At 52.4% G+C, this 20,134-nt stretch overlaps 1 protein-coding gene across 9 annotated transcripts in view; it reads right to left on the bottom strand.

Annotated features, from left to right (window-relative positions):
• Positions 1-20,134, bottom strand: part of COL27A1 (collagen type XXVII alpha 1 chain) — a 155,378-nt gene that overhangs the window by 5,193 nt on the left and 130,051 nt on the right. For 8 of the 9 annotated variants that reach the window (XM_021067868.2, XM_084993608.1, XM_013993785.3 and 5 more), the window contains 18 exons: positions 19,626-19,682; positions 19,379-19,432; positions 18,821-18,874; positions 18,488-18,541; positions 17,634-17,687; positions 17,446-17,553; positions 16,868-16,975; positions 15,905-16,012; positions 11,814-11,867; positions 11,227-11,289; positions 10,854-10,907; positions 10,677-10,712; positions 10,531-10,548; positions 10,283-10,318; positions 10,005-10,031; positions 7,050-7,115; positions 6,066-6,237; positions 4,959-5,068 (listed from right to left, as the gene is read on the bottom strand). In XM_021067868.2, the coding sequence (XP_020923527.2) occupies positions 4,959-5,068; positions 6,066-6,237; positions 7,050-7,115; positions 10,005-10,031; positions 10,283-10,318; positions 10,531-10,548; positions 10,677-10,712; positions 10,854-10,907; positions 11,227-11,289; positions 11,814-11,867; positions 15,905-16,012; positions 16,868-16,975; positions 17,446-17,553; positions 17,634-17,687; positions 18,488-18,541; positions 18,821-18,874; positions 19,379-19,432; positions 19,626-19,682 (1,233 nt within the window). Of the gene's footprint in view, positions 1-4,958; positions 5,069-6,065; positions 6,238-7,049; positions 7,116-10,004; positions 10,032-10,282; positions 10,319-10,530; positions 10,549-10,661; positions 10,713-10,853; positions 10,908-11,226; positions 11,290-11,813; positions 11,868-15,904; positions 16,013-16,867; positions 16,976-17,445; positions 17,554-17,633; positions 17,688-18,487; positions 18,542-18,820; positions 18,875-19,378; positions 19,433-19,625; positions 19,683-20,134 lie in introns of all 9 variants that reach the window. The other variant, XM_084993634.1, reaches the window with a different exon arrangement.

Here is a 20,134-nt window from a genome sequence, read left to right as displayed (position 1 = left end):
CTGTGGAGGTGCCGGTTCAATCCTCGGCCTGGTGCAGTAGATTAAAGCATCCAGCATGGCTGCAGGTGCGGTGGAGGTCGCAGCTGCGGCTCGGATTCAATCCCTGGCCTGGGAACTTCGTGTGCCGTGGGTACGGCCGTTAAAAAAAAAAAAAAAAATAAAGAAGTATCAAGAAGTAGAAATAGAGATTGAAAATATATACCTTACCTGAAATTCAAATTTTTCTTAAAGATTTTATGCAGCCAGAAGGAGAGAGGGGAACTAATTGGCTCTTATGGGTTTTTGTTGTTGTCACTGTCACTGGCTGTCAATCATTGCTTCTCATGACTGCCAAAATGCAACAACTGGCTAATGTCACTATAGACCCTAAACTCCATAATTTTCTTAAAGATCCCTGGCCTTCTTGGCTTCCCCTGAACTAAGAAACACACCTCCTAAGGGGTCCCTGATGCCAAGGAAAAAGATGACGGGCTTATCCAGGCCTCTAGGATGAGGAAGATGAAGGGAAGGCCAAGTGCCCCAGATATCCCATCCCCCCCCCCACACCCTACCCCCCACCTCCTTGGATGCTTATTGGTTGTATCCTTCCATCACAGCGATCGCTGCTAAGGCTGACAGTGAATGGAAAACATTAAGATGAGGCCCATCTCCTGCTGGGCAAAATCGGATGCTCCCCTGGGTTTACCATGTCCATGGCTCTCCTTATCCCCATGACCTTCCTCTTTCTTTTCAACTCCCAAGAGGCCCCTTTTGACCCAGAGAATTATTTTTACCACGCGCTCCCCTAATTGCAGTGCGGTGCTACGACATTTTACTGGAACTGCCAAAACCATGCAAAGGACGCTAAAAAACGCCTAGAAGAAAATTTACATTCTTTCTCTGTCCCTTGAAGATTAAATCTGGGAAATGGAAACACCCCAGGAGGTAACGAAAACGCTGCCCACAATTGCCTGAGGCTGAAGGGGAAGAAAAAAAAAAAAAAAAAAAAAAGAGGTTGGAGCGGGGAGAGGACTTTTAAAGTATAAACGGCTTATAAAAGCTCTAAAAACTCTCCCTTGCTCACAGTTAGCTCACTGGCTCCTTAAGGTTACTTGATAAGAACAAATACAAATCTTTAATCTCTGCATATATTAGTAAAAAGCATTGCCACTGGAGCAGGTAACTTTAACTTGTTCTGCCTGATGGACACCATTTGGAGTCAAATGTTATTGATAAACTAGTGAATTCGATACTGTTGTACCTAGTTCATGGCTAAAATTTTGGAACAGAAGCCATAGGGTCTCTGGGTCTACCTAGGTGTTTGTCTGTGGATGTATATGTGATTTTTTTTTCTTTCTATCTCTGGATGGTACTGCCAAAATTAATTTATGGGGTTTTTTTTTTGCTTGTTTGTTTGTTTTTTTGTCTTTTTAGGGCCGTACCCGTGGCATATGGAGGTTCTCAGGGTAGGGGTCCAGTTGGATCTGTAGCTGCCGATTTACACCACAGCCACAGCAATGCCCGATCCAAGCTGCATCTGCGACCTACACCACAGCTCATGGCAACACTGGATCCTTAACCCACTGTGTGAGGCCGGGGATCAAACCTACATCCTTATGGATGTGAGTCAGATTCGTTTCTGCTGAGCCATGATGGAAACTCCCCAAATTAATTTGTAAGAGTTTTGTTTAAATGGGCTTAAAAATAAGCCTGTGTGAATTAAGTATTCCTGAAACTCAGAAAGATAGAAACGAATGCAAATGTTTTTCAAGTTCACGTGATCTGGGATAATCTTCAGTAAATGAAAGCTAGTCTAAGTTTGTTTCAGTTAAAATCGGTATGTCTTCAGAGCTATCAGCATTAAATATACTGCAGATAAACAACTTTTACCGGGCTTACTAGTCAAATAAATCCATGTTATCTTATTACAAAATTTGTCAGGAAGAAAATTAGTTTGGGATGATGGCTTTGTCTTCAGAGAAAGGATTTTACCTTGTGTGGGTCAAGTTGGCTAAAACTGGATTGTTATTATAAGGTTTCTTTTTTAATAAATTTTAATGTCAATAATGTACTTAGGTGATTTTCTTTCATCTGCTGAAAGGACAAAGTTTTCTGGGCATATTGGTCTGTTCCTGATAAGAGATCATAAAAGAAAAACTCTTTACCTTCTAAGTAATCTGGCTAGAAAGCAAAGATTTTGCGATTTTATCAAAATAATTTCCTGTGCTTCATGTTGTCTTAATCAGGTCTTTAGTTCCTTAAGAAAACTGGGTCTTCTCAATATCAAAAGAGCTAAGTTTTGCTCACAACAATTAACCTTCTAATTTGATTTTAAAATCTTACGTCACTTTGGTTAAGTACTCAATCAAGCATTTTTTAAATAATGACCTGTGATTCCATTTAGTGAAGTATTGAAAATCTTTGATATTTTTGACAAACTTCTCCAAATTGTTTTTTTTTTTTTTTTTTGTCTTTTTAGGGCTATACCCTAAAAATAAATAAAAGTCCTGGCTTGGGAAATTGTCCTGCATCACTGCCTCCTGAAATGAGATGGGCCTTCAACTGAACGGACCTATTCCCAGGACCACGAGGCAGGTTTGATGAGCTATGGAACCATCTACCTATGTAGTAGGTTCAGATGACCTACTTTTAAAAAAATATTATTTATTTATTTTTGCTTTTTAGGGCCGCACCCGTGGCATATGGATGTTCACAGGCTAGGGGGTAGAATCAGAGCGACAGCTGTCAGCCTACACCCCAGCTCATGGCAACACCGGATTCCTGACCCACTGATCGAGGCTGGGTTGAACCCGCATCCTCATGGATGCTAGTCAGATTTGTTTCCGCTGTGCCACAATGGGCACTCCCAGATTTACCTACTTACACAAGATGCTTAAGATGTTAAAATATTTCACAATGTTACCCAAATCTTGGAACGGATTCTAGCGCCCCTGAGATCACTGACTTAGCTTCACTGTGGTAACCCTTCAAGTTTGGGACAATGGCTATGTACTGAACCTCAGGTTCTTGCTTCTATAATTATTCTAGGATTTCCTACTCTGACCCTATTCAGATGTGTAGTTTGCAGGTTTCGAGGTGCCCTCGCCCTGCCTTTTGGGACATCAGCTACCCACGTGGTTAATGTGCTTACCACTGACTGATGCTCACATCACAGGGCACCACAGGCTAGACTGTAGTGTAAGCCCTACAATTGGAGGTCCCTCTATTTTTTGTGATGCAAGTGCCTGACTTAAGCTTTGATTGCTGAGACATCCACTTCAAAGACAAACTATCTTAAATGAACCCATTGCCAGCCCCACCACTGGCACTGGAAGAGCCGGGCCACCTCCTAACACCGAGCCTCCTTTGTTTCAGAGATCTTGATTGATTTCAATAATTCACCATGTGGACCACTTGTTTATTCTCTTCCCATGCTTTAAATGTCCACCCTGATGTTTTAAATTCACCAATAAAGAGTGAGCCCGTGAAATCCTAGACCCCACCTCCAATAAAAGCAGAACCCCAGGCCCACACACTGTCCCTCTCTCTGCCAGAGACCTCACTGTGTGGCCCCAGGTGTGCTGGGTAATTTCCAGGTCCTGTAAGTAATAAACCTACATTTTTTCCCCCTAAGTTTCCTGATGGTTATTGCTGGAGGGCATCTGGCAGTCATAGCAAGAACCAGAGGGACTGGTTCAACCAAAACATTGGTTGTTGATAGGCTGAGACCCACACATAACAGTGGTTCATTTATTCCTAACAGGGGTGGTGACTTGGATGGGCAGTCGTGTGGCCAAAGCAGGTGCCAACTCTGGCCTCACCCCTCTGCCAGCCGGGTTTGCCCTATGGCCCCTGAGCCTTAGTATCAAAGGGCAAAGGGCCCGCTGGACTGTGAGCTCTGGCTAGGGGGGCACCAGAGAGGCTGCCTCGTCTCCTGTTGAATCCCAGCACCTGGCTCAGAGGCTGGCACATGGTGGGGACCCAACAAAGACTTGCTGACCAGCTGGTTCACCTACGGATGCTCAAACCCCAGTTCTCATATGGTTAGCACAAGGCACCTCTTGGCGCTTCCCCCGGGGGCTGATGGAATGGGATGCAAGGGGGCTCTGGGTCCCCAGCTCCCCTCCAGCCTGAGAGGCCCTCTTCACTGCAGCATGAATCATCCTGTATCAGGCACTTGCTGCAACTGAAAGCCCACAAGCCAATGAGGGGTTTCCTGGCAGAGGGAGGGGTTAGGCCCCAGTGCCACCGCTGTGGTTCGTTAAGTTGCCCTGAGCCACTCACCTTCTCAGCCCAGAGACCCACCCATGGTAAGTGGGCCCTGAACGTGAGTCACATATTTGCATACACAACCCTGGAGACCTGTCCCAGGTGGGCATTACACTGACTTATTTTGTGCTGATGGTTCATGGTTCTCTAAGCCAGGCCAGCTTGGCCAACTATGCTGTTTTATTTTTTATTTTTAAATTTTTTTTTAGGGTCGCACCTTTGGCATATGGAGGTTCCTGGGCTAGGGGTGGAATCAGAGCTGCAGCTGCCGGCCTACACCACAGCCACTACAACACCAGATCCAAGCCTCATCTGTGACCTACGCTGCAGCTTGTGGCGGCCACGATGGATCCTTAAGCCACTGAGCAAGGCCGGGGATCAAACCGGCATCCTCGTGGATACTAGTCAGTTTCTTAAAATGCTGAGCCACAACGGGAACTCTGCAACTATGCTGTTTGAGATATTAAGCAGAAAGCTCTATTTGAAGAAAGAACTATCACACAACCCCAAAAAGTTTGGAAACTGTGGATTTAGAACAATGGATCCCCAGCATATAAATGAGGAAGTGGGCTCAGAAAGATGACTCTCCCAAGGCCATGCAGCAAGATAGTCAAGGCTCAGTCCCAAACCTGGGTGGGCTGTGGTCCAGGGTGGGGGAAGGAGGCAGGTAGAGAGGGCCAGCCAGCGGGGCCTGGGGGGAAGATGGGTACCTTGGAGGCTGTGATGGGCTTGAGACACGTCTGTCCACCATGTGTGAAGTTGCAGGAGACTTCGATGGTGTCGGACGAGCAGCCAAGGTTTGGATCCACCCAGTAGGTACCTGCAGGCAGCGGGGGAGGGCGGTGTTTGTATGTGGGGAGGGGCGCACATGGTTCTGTAGGTGGACCCCACACCTTGTGGTCTGCTGAGCCCCAGTTGGACATGAAGTCGGGGAAGGGGAGTCGGAAAGGGATTCCGTGAGCCTCAGAGATGGAAGAAAACCCTCTGGGCAGAGCTCATTGATGGCAGAATCCTTGGAGGGGCCACTGGTGGAGCCCTCGCCCACCCCGCTATTGGAAAGTGCCCATTTTACAGAGAGGACAACTGAGGGTGAGAGAGGCTGAGCCACTTGCCCAAGGGATTTAGGGATCATTTAATTGCATGATTTTTCCCAACAAGGCTAGGGATCCTCCTAGAGCGTGGTGGGAGTCACGGCTTCTACCCCATCAACCAGGCAGCTGATTTGGTACCTGTTTTCCCCTTTGGGTGGCCAAGGGAGCCAAAGGGCCTGCAGCTGAAAGACTAGGAAGCTGGCTACTGCTCCCTCTTCTGGTGCGGAGGAGGGAAGGGTGGTTGGCCCAGCACACAGAGCTGGTCAGAGGCAGGGCTAATGTTCGAACTCGGGTCTGTCTGCCTCCAGAATGGTGGTCCTTTCAGAGGCCCCCATCCCCTCAGAGAGAGAGAGGAGGATGAGGCAAGGACAGAAAGGGGGGCATCCTGGCTATCCAGGGAAGCTAGGATGGGGTCCCCTCCTGGTTTTGGGGTTTTTTCCTGCCAAAGCTCTTAGCCCATTGCACTGAAATGGTCATCCCCAGCCGGTGGATCTGTGGGCTCAAGAAGGGTGGGACCACCCCTCTGTGTTTCCCACTCTCTCCCCACATCCCAGGAAGCACAAGGTCTGGCACGTCATGGGGCTCCATGACTGTTTGTTGACTGAATAAACGACTGCCTCCTTAAGGATAGAAACTTGAGCCAAGACTCTAATGCACCATGTCCCCAGCTCCTCCTGAGCCCCTGGCCCCACCCCGGCCCACCCCTGGGGCAGGAAGCCTTCGTACCATCCACCATCTTCTGCTCACAGTCCATGAGGTCCCGGCAGACCCGGGCGGGGTTCTCTTTGGTGCCCAGGGGCGTCTTAATGCTCTGGATGAGGTTGCTGAGGTAGTGTAAGGTTTTAAAAATCTCCCCTCCCTGGTCCAGCACCAGCCGGTCCGGTGGGTGGCTGTAACCCTGTGGTGAGGAGAGAGGGTGGCCATGGGTCTCTTGAGGTCTCGGCCAGGCCTGGGGTCTGAGCTGCCACAGCCCCAAGTTCTTGCTACTGGGATCCCAGCAGGGGGCGTGGTGGGTCCCCCTCCACTTAACAAATAAAGCAACTGGGGACCAGCCGAGAATGGGTCAGGGCAGGTCTGCCAAGAGAGCTTGGAGGCTAGAGAGGAGCAGAGGGTCAGCTGGTTCCTGGTGTAGGACAGGAAGGCCCCCATGAGTGGGGAGTCGAGGGGGTTCTTCCGCCCGCCCTTCCCCCTGGATTGTGAGCCATGAGCGAACTGTCTGGGCATCAACTCTCCAGAGCATCCTGCTCAGGGGACAAATGGGAATGTCTGAAGGAGGTCTGAGTTGGGGGGTAGTGAGTTCCCCATCATGGGAAGGAAGCAAGGCAGTAAAGGAAACTCCTAACAGGGCTCAACTAGAGGACACCCAAGGCCCTGCTCAGCCTGAGATCCTGATGCTGAGCTGACCGCCGGCCAGGATCTTAGCAGAGCCTGTGGATTGCCTGTGCGCTTCCTGCTCCTGATTGGCTGTGGGACTGAATGCAGGAAGCTGCTGTGGGCTCTGGGCCCAGGAGAGCATCTCTTTCTGGCTCAGGAGGAGAGGGCTCGGGCCCATTCCTGGTCCCTGCTCTGGCTCGCATCTTTGGTTGTGAGGTGCCTTCAAGGGCTACGAATCCCTTGATCAGGCCACATGGAGGGCACGGACCACACATGGGCCATCATTTCTGTCTCCCTCAGGAAGGGACCCCATGTGGGCAGGGCTCCTGGTGGTACCTCTGCTCTTAGTGCTCCACTAGTGTCCATCCACGTCTGGAAAGCTGCCCCAAGGTCATCTTGCTGCTGCTCGAGGAGAAGACAGGGTGTGTCTCCGGGCTCCCCACCCCAACCCAGCAGCCCAAGGTCTGAGCCCTCCCACCACACCTTCCCCGTCGGGATGGTGGTCAATAACACGTCTTCTGCAGAAGGGTCCCTCCTCCCCTTCCCAAGACCCCCCCCCATTCCCTTCCTCCAGGCACCTTCCATAGCTCCCCATCACCCTCAGGATTAAGTTCAAACTCCTCAACGGGGTTACAAGACCTGGCCTGAGTGGTCTCTGGTCCTGCCTCTCTTCTCTCTGTCACATGTGCTCTGTGCATGGGACACGCTATTGTCCTTCTAAGTGCCGTGCTCTGTCTAGCCACCGGGCCTTGGCACATGCTGCTCTCATTGCTTCTTCACTCCCTCTAATGTTCCCCCGGGGCTATTGGAACAATGCACCAATGCAGTGGGGCGATGCTGCCCCCTAGAGGACATGTGGCGTTATCTGGTGACTCTAGGGGCTGTCACAGTTGGGGGAGCGGGTGCTACTGGCATGTAGCGGGTGGAGGCCGGGACGCTGCTCAACCTCCTACAATGCACGAGGCAACCCCTCATAGCAAAGAATCATCTGCAGGATGAGCATAGAGCAGGGTTTTTCTACGGCAGCGCTATTGACCTATGGGGCCAGATGATTCTTTGCTATGATGGGAACTCTTTCCGGATGCTTCTCCCTCAGGCTGGGTGCGGACCCCTCCCTCTAAACTCCCACAGTCCCCAGGTTTCCCCTTCGGCTTGCACTCCAACCCCAGGACCGGGCTTGCCAGAAGCACAGCCATAGGCTTGCCATGAAAGTAGCGAGGGGGAGAATCTGACAGTGAGTCAGGCCTAGGACTGGGGGCTGGGTGGGCCTCTGGGGGTACTGCTCAAGTTCAAATCTCAGCCTTGCTACTTGCTAACCGCACCCTCCGGGCAAGTTGCTTAAACTCTTTTTGCCTGGGTTCTCTCATCCTGATAAGGGGCCTGAGACTAAAATTCTCTCAGAACCGTTGAGAGGAATAAGTGAGTTAGACATGAAAAGCATGTCTAATGCCATCTGGCATGTATTAGCTATTATTTAAAAAAATTCAAAATCCTCTAGTTTTCCTTTTTTTTTTTTTTTTTTTTTTTTGTCTTTCTTGGGCCGCTCCCGCGGCATATGGAGGTTCCCAGGCTAGGGGTCTAATTGGAGCTTGTAGCCACCAGCCTACGCCAGAGCCACAGCAACATGGGATCCGAGCCGCATCTGCAACCTACACCACAACTCATGGCAACACTGGATCCATGACCCACTGAGCAAGGCCAGGGATCGAACCTGCAACCTCATGGTTCCTAGTCGGATTTGTTAAAACCACTGTGCCACAACGGGAACTCCACATTTCCCATTTTTGAGCAGGAAAAGATCTTTCTTATTTCTCTTCACTTTCCCCTCGCTGGCTTCCTCACTGATAAGAAGGACTAGAGAGGGTGTAGAGGGAGAGGCCAGGGCTGTCACTCTATCTTTGGGGGCGAGGCAGGCAGAGGGACGGATGGCGAGAAGCAGAGAGGTAAGAAGAACAGGGGTTCTGAGCAGCAGCCCAAGGGCTCCTTGTAGTCCTTCCCCTTGGCCACTCCCGGCAATGTCAGAGCCTAACAGTCACCCAGCACTGTGGCAACGTGGGGATGGACTCAGAAGAGGGCTTAGAAGCGGGTCATGCTTTCAGATAGGCCAGGGGGCCCGCCAGGGAGGACCTCGGGGCTTGACGTGCAGCCTCGGCCCACCCTCTCTGGACCCAGAATCTGAGCTGGAAGGACTCTGCAGTGTTGAGATTTCTAACAAGAAATGTATGTTTGGTCTTCGACCCGGTTCCTGGCACCGAGCTCCTAACACCCTCGGAAGGTCTTGGAATAGGGCGTCTTTTGCGACGTGAACAAGGTGACTTTTGGAAAGGTCGTAAGTGACCGCAGGCTGGGGGCTGGTGGTCAGTGGAATCAGGCAGGTGATTAGAGGGTTGGAACGTCTGGTTACCACCCCCCACAACCTCCAACAAGGGGAGGGGGGCTGGAGGTTGACTCAGTTGCCAGGGGCCAACGACTTAATCAGTCATGTCTATGGTAACGGAGCCTCCATAAAAACCCAAAAGGATGGGGTTCAGAGGGCTTCCACACTGGTGAGCCCATGGCGATTAGGGGAGACTGGTGCTCGGAGAGGACAGGGAAGCCTGTGCTCCTTCCCCAGGCCTTGCCCTTTGCATCTTTTCCATCTGGCTGTTCCTGCGTTATATCCTTTTATAATAAACCCGTGATCCAGGAAGTCCGGTTTGTCTGAGTTCTGTGTGCCTCTCTAGCAAAGTAACAGAAGCCGAGGAGGGGCGGTGGGAACCTCTGGTTTTAGCCAGTTGTGACAAAGCACCGGTGACACCTGGATTTCCACCTGGCATCTGAAGTAGGGTGCGGGGGGAGGGATGGGGGAATGGGAGGAGCCAGCAAAAGCCCAGCAGGACCGGGTCCTTACCCTGTGAGTGGACAGTGTCAGGATTGAGCTGAGTGGCAGCTGGAGTCCCAAGAATTGCTTATTGATGTGGGGACCCCCCCTTCTCCCATCACACACAGATTGGAATCTGTACCAGAACCTTAAAGAGCTGTCAGTTGATCCATACGGCGTGTACCCACAGGACCCTGGGGCCAGGGGTGGGAGTGTCTTCCTGGTTTCACAGTCAGGGGCGCATCCTGGCTAAAACCTGGGTTTCCTGCCTCTCGGCCCAGGGCTCTCTGCTTCGGGGTCCAGGGGCCAGTGTGGAGTGATGAAAGGACATGGGCAGCCCTGGGCCCAGTTTAGGGCCACTACGGCCAGAGAGGGGTCACCACCCCCCAGGCCTTACCCCAAGCAGACAAAAGAGAACTTTTCCAACTTACAAAGTGGACAGGGCTCCCTGGAGGACCCTGCAAAAGAAGGGGCTGGGTCAGTACTGATGAGGACTGGGCGCTGCAGTCCTGGGAGCCCTCAGGAGAAAGGAGGGGCTGTCAGGGCACGAGAGAACCCGCCACCCTGGTCTCTGCTGTCCCAGAGGCCTGTCCTGTCCTGGGAACTCAGGGCCAAGACAAGCATCTGCCAACACAGCCTTGCGTCTCATTCGAAGGAACCCCACCTCCTGCCCTGCAGTCCGAGGGGCCCCGGGCACACAGTTACCTACCGGTGGGCCGGGCTGCCCTCGGGGACCGGGTGGACCCTGGAGGAAGAGGACAGCAGTGAGGCCCTGTCGAAGGCCTCTCATCCCTCCACCCACCCAGCCAGGCCTCCTCCAGCAACAATGCCCCACATACAGACTGAGGCCCAGAGGGAAAAGCATGCCCAAGGACACCGCTGGTCATGGGCAGGGGACCCTGGTGTGCCCACCTCCCCCTCCCCATCCCCCCAGCCCTCACACCCCAGCCCACTCACCCTCGGACCTTGCAATCCCTGGAGGGGGACAGAAGCAGGGAGAGAAAGTTAGAGGACCAGGCTGAGCCGTGCCCCCTCGCCTGCCCCAGCCCAACCCTCCCCCACCCCACACCATTCCGCTCCCCCCCCACAGCCCATCTACTCACCAAGTCCCCTCGGCTGCCTTTGTCGCCCTTCGGACCCTGCAATAAAGCATGGCCCAGTGAGAGAGGGCTCGGGGGGGAAGGTCCGTTTCCCAGGTGGGGAAACAGAGGCTCAGGCTGGCCCCGGTTCTCAGGGACCGCCTTGCCCTGCAGTGCTTCTGGCCAGCCCCCTGCGTGTACCTGGCGTCCTGAAGGTCCCAGGATTCCTAGGGGCCCAATGATGCCTTCCTTTCCCTAAAGGAGAGAGAAAGGCTTGGGTGTCCTTGTCCCCGGACCTGGGGGACAGGGTCACAGGGCCAGGGGGGTAGAGGGCAGCTGAGTGCCCCAAGGGGGTGGAAGGGAGACCTCCCCCAGCAGGGCCAGACCATGCGTCTCCTGCATCCTGTGCACCTGGGGGGGGGGGGCTCTGAGTTGGGGAGGGGAGCAGGAGAAAGGGGGCAGGACGGCAGCTCTGAACCCGGAGTGAAGAGCAGGGACAGAGAGGGCTCAGGACTGAAGGAGCACTGATGGCCAGACGACTGTCCCTACTGGGACAGACAGGGAGAGCACTCACCATCAAGCCAGGAGGCCCCCGAGGGCCCTGGATGCCTTTGAAGCCGATGTCTCCTGGGGGGCCCTGCGGGGGGCAGAGGAAGGGCTGCTGTGTCTGGGCGGCCGCTGGGTGAGTGAGGGGCTCCCGCAGCTCCGCCACCCCTGGGGTCTGGCCAACCTTTGCCCTCCCTGTCAAGAGAGGCCTTACCTGAGAGGCTCCAGCGAGACTAACAAATATCCACAATTATTAGGCAGGTGCCAGTGTGCCAGCCCGGTGCTAAATGGTATAAGCCTCTGATCTTAATGGTAACAACCTTTTGCTGTTGTTATGCCATTTTATAGATGAGAAAACTGAGGCTTCGAGACCAGGAGAGTTGCCTGAGGCACAGAGCAGGTAAATTGTGGAGCCGGGCTTAGAACCCCGGTGTGTTGGAATGTGAGCTGGGGGACAAGCAAGCTCATGCGAGATTCTAGCTGTGTTCCGACCCACATCGCAAGTGCTCAAGAAATATTTGTTGAATGAAATTAACAATTTGTTGAATGAATAAATGAACAAGTAGGTGGATGGGTGGGACCCCAGGAAGAACAACGTGGAATGGGAGTCGGTACCTTGGGTCCAAAGAGGCCAGCCATTCCTGGGAAGCCCATCTCACCAGAATCACCCTGTGGGGAGAACAGGATGAGGTGGGGTGAGGGGGGCCAAAACAGGGGTGTCTGGCTGGTCATGCCAGATCCCTGGAGCCACAGCTGCTGGCCTACACCACAGCCATGACAAAGCGGGATCTGAGCCGCGTCTGCGACCTACATCATAGCTCATGGCAATGCTGGATCCTTAACTCATTGAGCGAGGCCAGGGATCAAACCCACATCCTCATGGATCCTAGTTGAGTTCATTAACTGCTGAGCCACAAAGGGAACTCCCTGGGCCTGCCTCCTGGAAGGGATATCAGGCACTCCCCCTCGCAGTGATCAGATGAGCATGGATGGCTCACAAACCAGACACCGGGTCAGCCTGGGCTCCAAGGGGGCAGGAGCCTGTGTGTTCTGTCACATGAGAGAGTGGAAGCCAGCTCAGGGATCCCACGAGGGATAGTCCAGGACACTCAGGATCTCCTGTCCCAGGTCTTCAAGGAAGAGAATGGAAGGACCTGTGGACTTCCCGACCCATCCTGAAGTCTCTAATAAGGAAGGAGCTTCTCAAAGCGGTCCCTAAGAGCTGAGGGCCTGCCATGTGCCAGAGGCTTTGCATGCACCACTGTGCGCGTGTGGGTTTCCACATCGGCCTGGGCAGATGCAACATGCCCCAGACCAGGAAACGAGGGCTCGGAAAGGGCGGGAACTTGTTCAACACGGGTGTTGTGGAATGGGCTAGATTCAGATAAGGTGTACAATTCCAGGGGCCTGGGTTATAAGCTATTGCTTAACTTTTAAAGAAAATGCTCAAGTGTCTTCCAAAGTGGTTGTACAATTTTACATTCCTATTAGCAGAGTATGAGGGTTCTCGTTGCTCCATATCCTTGCCCGCACTTGGTATGGTCTGTCTTTTAAGAGCATAGCCATTCTAAATAGGTGTGCAGTAGCATCTCATTACGGTTTTAATGAGCGTTTGCCTAGTAACTAACGATACTGACCTTCTTTTATATCCTCTTTGAAGTGTCTACTCAATTCTTTTGCCTATTTTTTTTAATTTGGCTGCTTATTTTCTTATTAATGAGTTTTGGGAGTTCTTTATATGTTCTAGATATAAATTCTTTACCAGATGTATGATTTGCGCTTTCTCCTAGTATGTGGCTTCTCTTTTCATTCTCTTAACAGTGCCCTTTGGAGAAGCAAACGTTTTAAATTTTGATGAAGTCCAATTTACGAAATTTTATGGATCATGCTTTTGGTGCCATAGCTAAAAAATCTTGTTGAAAAAAAAAAAATCTTGTTGAAAAAAAAAAAATCTTTTGAAAATCTTTCTCTACATTGTTTTCTACTTCCTCCCAGAAGTTTTAGTGTATTGGGGTTTTTTTAAATTTTTATTTTTATTTTTTATTTGTGTTTTTGACATTTCTTGGGCCGCTCTTGCAGCATATGGAGATTCCCAGGCTAGGGGTCCAGTTGGAGCTGTAGCTGCCGGCCTGCACCAGAGTCACAGCAACTCAGGATCTGAGCCATGTCTGTGACCTACACCACAGCTCACAGCAACGATGGATCCCTAACCCACTGAGCAAGGCCAGGGATCAAACCCACAACCTCATGGTTCCTAGTCGAATTCGCCAACCACTGTGCCACGACGGGAACTCCTAGCGTATTTGGTTTTATGTTTAGGTGTATGATCCATGTTGAGTTCATTTTTGAACATGGTACAAGCAGCCATTGCTGGAAAAGACTCCTCTGTATCCACTGAGTTGCTTGTGTACCTACGTCAAAGATCAGTTGTCTGAATATGAAAGAATATATTTCTGGACTCTTTTTTTCTCTGGTCCTTTGACTTCTTAGTAGATTTAGAGCAAGGACCATACTCTCGATTACTGTGGCTTTACAAGTCTTACAATCAACTACGGTTAGTCCTTCAACTTTGCTCTTCTTTTTCCAAGTTGTTTTGATTATTCGAGGTCTTTGGCATTTCCAAATGAATTTTAGAATCAGCTTGTTATTTTCTACAAGAAAAGCCTGATGGGTTTTTGACTGGGATTGTGTTGAATCTGTAGACCAAGTTGAGGAAAACTAACATCTTAACCATATTGAGTCTTTAGACTGATGAGCACAGTAAATATCCATTTCCCTAGGTCTCCCTTAATGTATCCCAGCGATCTTTTACAGTTTTTCAGTGTACGTGTCTTACACACCTATTGGCATATGTATCTCTAAGGATGTCATATTTTCATGCTGTTTTAAATAGGACCACTCTTTAGATTTCAAATTCTGACTGCTTATTGCTAGTGTGTACCATTCATTTGAGTACAGTGAGCTGGTGTCCTGCCATCTTGCTAAAACTCACTTATTCTAGTAGCTTTATGGTAAGATTCTATTGGATGCTGTACATAGACAATCATTTCATCTACAAATGAAAAGTTTCATCTCTTTCTTTTTTGATATGAATGCCTTTTATTTAGTTTTCTTGCCTTACTGCGTTGGCTAAAACTGCTAATACAATGTTGAATAGAAGTGGTGAGAACAGATACCTTTGACTTGTTTTGCAATTTGGGGTAAAGAATTCAGTCATTCACTATTAAGTATATGTTAACTATAGAGTTTTCATGGATGCCCTTTATTAAATTGAGGAAGTTCTTTTCTATACAAGTTTGTTGAGAATTTTTATCAGAAATGGAGTTGGATTTTATTGATTGCTTTTCTTGCATCTACTGAGATGATTAATTGGGTTTCCTTTTTTAGTTTGTTAAATTATACTGGTAATGGTAAATTATACTGATTTATTTTCAAATGTTATACCATCCTTGCATTTCTGGGATAAACCTCACTTGATCTTGGGGTGCTATCCTTTGAATGTATTCTTAGATTTATTTTTCTAAAACTGTATTGAGGAGGTCCTGTCGTGGTGCAGTAGTTAACAAATCCGACTAGAAACCATGAGGTTGCGGGTTCGATCCCTGGCCTTGTTCAGTGGGTCGAGGATCCCGAGTTGCCATGAGCTGTGGTGTAGGTTGCAGACGTGGCTCGGATCCCGTGTTGCTGTGGCTCTGGTGTAGGCCGGCGGCTACAGCTCTGGTTTGACCCCTAGCCTGGGAACCTCCATACGCCACAGGAGTGGCCCTAGAAAAGGCAAAAAGACAAAAAAACAAACAAACAAAAAAACGGTATTGAGAAGTTTTATATCTATACTTATGAGGTATATGGGTCTGTAGTTTTCTTTGCTTGTAATGTCTTTGTCTGCCATTGACATCAGGTAATGCCAGCCTCCCAGAACATGTTGGGAAGTATTCCTCCTCTTCAATTTTCTGGAAGAGTTTATGCAGAATTGGCACTATTTCTTCCATAAACAATTACTAGAATTTACCAGTGAAGTCATCTGACCCTTTGTGAGAAGTTTTTAAAACTATAGTGCAATTTCTCTAATAGATACCAGGGTATTTAAGGCTATTTAGGGTTCTGGTTGGGATCACTTAGTTACAGACAGAAAGACTGAGGCCAGGAGTTCCTGTTGTGGCTCAGTGGGATAAGAACCGAATTCGTATCCATAAGGATGTGGGTAGATCCTTGGCCTTGCTCACTGCATGAAGGATCCGGCGTTGCAGAGAGCTGTGGCATAGGTTACAGATGCAGCTCGGATCTGGCGTTGCCGTGGCTGTGGTGTAGGCGGACAAAGGCAGCTCCAATTTGACCCCTAGCCTGAGAACTTCCATATATGCTGCGGGTGCGGCCCGAAAAAGAAAAAGACAAAAGAAGAAGAAAAAATCCCAGACTCATGGGCCCCTCTGATCCTCTCACTATATACTCCTTATTCTGAAGGGACTACTCAGATCTCATTTCTCAGCCTTCTTAATTACCTCCCCTGATCCCCCACTCAGGAGAGGCGGAATGATATCTGGTACCCACAGAGGGTGTTGCTCTGCCCTTGTCACAGAGCAGGAAGGTGGCTTCTGGGTCTGTGTGCGTGTGTATGGTACCTTTAGACTTTTATAGCACAACATACTTTCTTGAGTATTGTGTGTGCATGGGTGTGTGAACATGGGTGTTCCTGGGGACTCACTCACCGGCTGGCCTTTGGATCCGGGCTCCCCCTGGTTCCCAGGAAGTCCTGTTCCGCCTTCTGTCCCTCGCTTGCCAGGGGGACCTAGCTGCCCAGGTAACCCACTTTCACCCTTCAAGAAACATATCAAGACGACCAGTCAAAAGGGGGAAACGGTTCTAGGGAAGGTGGCGGCGGGCAGGGGTGGGGGAGTAAGAGAGACAGAACAGTGAATCGACAGGGTCAGCTGACCTCTCTGGATGCTGGGGAAACTGAGGTATGCCCCGGGGTGGGGGAAGGGGTGCTCCAAACTTCCGCCTCCTTAAGAGGAAAGTCCATTTTCTCACTCTGGCATTCAAGGTCCCACTGCCCCTCCAATCTCCCACATGCCCCTGCTTTACACTGTTTCTCCCCAACAGACCATGCAGTCCGCACCCCAATACCTCCACTCACGCCGCTCCTCTTGCCTCATTTAAATCCTCCACCGGTCAAGGCCACCTCTCCCTCTGCCTGCAGTCTTCACCGAGGGCGCCTATCTCTCCCCAGCTAAACCTCAAGCTCAGGAAGGGTGAGAGCCACGTCTGATTCATTCATCTCAACTGTCCCTTCAGCGGCCAGCCCTGGGCTCAACCTGACTCTTGGCTGCCTCCCCCACCATTCAAGGACGCTTTCTAAAAAGATGCCTTGGAGGGTCCCAGCAGGCAGTAATAGCCATTGTTCCCCAAAAGCCCACAAGAGGGCGCCCATGGACAACACAACAAACAGCGGACAGTCTCAAAGGCCTGGTAGGGGGCAGTATTACAGCTCCTCAGATAAACTATCCTTTCCATCAGGGTCCAGCCTAGAGAGGGACCCCTGCAAAAGGGGACCTCATTTTCACGCAGGCCTTGGGACATGGGTGCCCATGTCAGCACTACAGCCAGCGTCTATAGCTAGTATCAAGGCAGGAAGGGCAGAGGGTAGGTAAGGGGGTTAACAAGTGTCTGACCTTGAATCCTGGGGGCCCCTGTGCTCCAGGCAAGCCAGCCACACCTGGATTTCCTCTCTTCCCAGCAGGGCCCAAAGGGCCAGGGTCCCCATCGTCTCCCTGCTCCCCCTGTGAAGAAAGAGGGCGAAGGGGAATTCTTCATGTTTCAGGAAACAGGCAGCCAAGGAGGCAGGACGACTCAAAGCCTAGGTGGACCCCGGGCAGAGGCAGAGAGGTCACACCCAGGGATAGAGGGCCTACTGCGTGCGTGTGAGGGTGGCTGGACCAAAGGAACAAGAGGACTTGAGGATCTAGAGTGGAGAAGGGAAGGAGCTTAAAAACCAGAAGCTCTAGTCACTGGGCAGGGGATGCCCCTGCAGGTGCTGGTCTGGAGGAGAGATAGCGAGACCGGCCACGGTCCCAGGTCCCAAGGGAGGGGGCCATTGCCCATGCAGGGAACTTCTGGATATGCTGGTTCGGCCCCATCCAAGGTTCCCAAGCTGCACTTCCCAGCCCACGGCGTATGGGATCCCACGCCCTGCCACGTACACACCGCATCTCAAATGGAGACTCATCTGTTCACCCCAAGTCTTGCTCACCTGCTGTCCTGCTTGACCATCCAGGCCAGGAAGCCCATCTGGTCCAGCGACACCCTCGGGGCCCTGTCTCCCCACCACGCCCCGGGGCCCCGGCAGCCCCGGCAGGCCCTGGGGGGTAAAGAAAAAGCTGGTGAAGGCCTCTGCAGGGGCAGGGGGGTGGGGGAGAGGAGGAGCTGCGGGTCACTCACCTGGGTCCCCCTCCGGCCTGGCGCCCCAGCCTTGCCTTGCTTTCCCTTTGGTCCCTGGAAAAGCAAGGGGCACATGATAGAGGCTTCCTGGAGGAGGTGCAGGAGCCTAGGCGCTCTGGAAGGGGGTAGTGAGAGGATCGTGGGCCCCGCTGTGGCTGGGCTCTGCCCCTCTGCCTCTTGGGCCTCGCTCGGCATCTGAATCCACCAATGGGCCCAAGCGCCCTGACCTGGAAGCCCAGGGTCAAAACTGGCAACCCTGCTGCAGAGGCTCAGGGGCCGGGTGACTTCCTGGTGGGAGCTGAGCTCATGGCTGCCTGGTCCGTTTGCTCCTTAAGGGTGTGGGTATCTCTAAGGGGTCGGGGGTCGATGTGCAGGTGGAGGGGTGCACACCCGGGGGCAGGGTGACGGCATTAAGACGGCGCTGCCCGCCCTCAGCGGAGGCAGGTGCAGGAGCTCCGGGTGCAAGGCAGAAACTCCTCTCCACGGCCTCTGAGTTCCCTCCAGGAGCCTCGCACCCCTCTTCCTTCCCCCAAGCCCCTCACTTCACTTCTCCCAGCTTCCTCTCTCTGCAGCGTGGTGTGGTGGAAAGAGAGGACGGGCTTTCAAATGCCACTGGCTGACCTCCGACAGGGGGTCTCCTTCCTGAGGCCCCGGAAGTGGGGCTGGTCACCCCCCTCCCTCAGGCTGTTTAGAGGAAAGAAATCTTGGCCAGACTGCACCCTGCAGGGCCCCTGCCTGCGGTTCCCCCTCTTTCTCATCGCACCCCCAGCAGCCCCGTCTCCCGCTAGCCCCGTGCTCGGGCTAGTCCTTCCCTTCCGGGGCCTGTCTTCCCTGTGGCCGTCCGGCTCTCTTACCTCTTCCCCTTTCGATCCTTTGGGGCCCGGCCGTCCCCGGGGTCCCGGATGCCCCTGCAAACCAAGGTGAGATGACGCAAGGCAGCCCCAGGATTCTCTCCTGGGGAGGGTGGCCAGTCTCCGCCTGGAGGGGGAGGGGTGGGGAGGGGTTTGGGGGTGCAGGCTCTGGGGGTGCCCCCAGGGTCAGGGCAGGAGAAACCAGAAAGGGCTGCCCCAGGCTCTCCTGCAGGGAGGGTCCCTTTAAGCTTTAAAGGGCCCAGTTCTTTAGTTCCCCACTGCTGCTCCACCACCCACTCCGGGAGGCAGGGAGATGGGACAGGAAGCACCACTCACGGGTTGGCCCTGCTGGCCTGGATTTCCACGGAGGCCTTGTACACCCTCCTGTCCCTGGAAGTCAAGGAGAGACAGTTGAGGGGGCTCAGCTTGGAGGGGCAGAAGCCAGGGCAGCTTCCAGCCTGGAGGACCCCCAGGAAGCCCTTGTTCTCCCTAGCCATGTGTCACTGTCCCCCCAGGTCTCAGCTTCCTCATCAGCAAAATGGGTGAAATAATGACCCTGCCATCGAGGACGGAGGTGGGGCGGTGCAGAGCCTGGGGGACCCCGCTGCTCGTGCAGTGGCTTGTGCCCCCTGCTTCTGCCAGGAGAGCTGTTCTCTGCCCCTGATGGGGACAGTGGGGCTCTCGGACGGGAGGGGTCCCTCTCCCCCACCCATCCTCCTCCCCTTCAGGAAAGGTCTCAGACCCTTCCCCTTTCAGCCTGAATCACGCCCTGCGCCCTTTCCGAGGGGTTGATTCAGGGCTCAGGGCATGATTCAGGCTGCATGGAGCAGAGGCCAAGGATGCCCCCTTAGAACACTCCCAATGCCACCAGCAGGTAGGAGCTCTGATACTTACAGGGTATCCAGGGTCCCCTGGCTCCCCGCGGTCTCCTCGGTCACCCACAGGGCCCTAAATGGCAGGGACAACAATAAAATATGGGCCACTGGGTGCAGGACACAAGCCATGGGCCTCCTAGGCCACACGCTCTGTGGAACTTGCAGAAGCCACGCCCCTGCGCAGCCTCCCCCTCCTCACAGAGCAGGAGGCCAGGGCTCCACCTCGGCAGTGGTCCAGGGGCTGGACAGTGGCGGGGGGTGCTTACCCTATCTCCAGGTGGCCCGGGGGGCCCCTCGGCCTTGCCGTCTTCTCCCTGCTCTCCCTGTGGACACAAAACCCGCTTTAGGACAAACCTCCTGTTCTAAATTAAATTATGGGAATCCCAGACATTCCATCCTGAGGCCAAAATGTTCTTCAACAGAGATGAAGAACTTAGAGTTACAGAAAGACTGAGGCCAGGAGTTCCCGTGTGGCTCAGTGGGTTAAGAACTGGAATAGTATTCTAGAGGATGCAGGTTGATCCCTGGCCTCCCTCACTGGGTTAAGGATCCGGCATTGCCGAGAGCTGAGGCGTAGGTTGCAGATGCAGCTCAGACTTGGCGTGGCTGTGGCTGTGATGTAGGTGGGCAGCTGCAACTCCAGTTCGACCCCTAGCCTGAGACCTTCCATGTGCTATGGGTGCGGCCCTAAAAAGAAAAAGAAAGAGAGAGAAGAAAAGGAAAAGACTGAGGCCAGAGAGGAAAGCGGCAGAGGTGGGGACAAAGGTAGACTCCG

The sequence above is a fragment of the Sus scrofa genome, chromosome 1 (assembly GCF_054392235.1).
Source record: "Sus scrofa isolate SSC_HxYL_T2T_F1_AM1 chromosome 1, Sscrofa_HxYL_maternal_Yorkshire_Landrace_v2.0, whole genome shotgun sequence".
Classification (NCBI taxonomy): domain Eukaryota; kingdom Metazoa; phylum Chordata; class Mammalia; order Artiodactyla; family Suidae; genus Sus; species Sus scrofa.
Note: the sequence above shows the minus strand (reverse complement) of the source record. Positions and strands in the feature narration are given on the sequence as shown.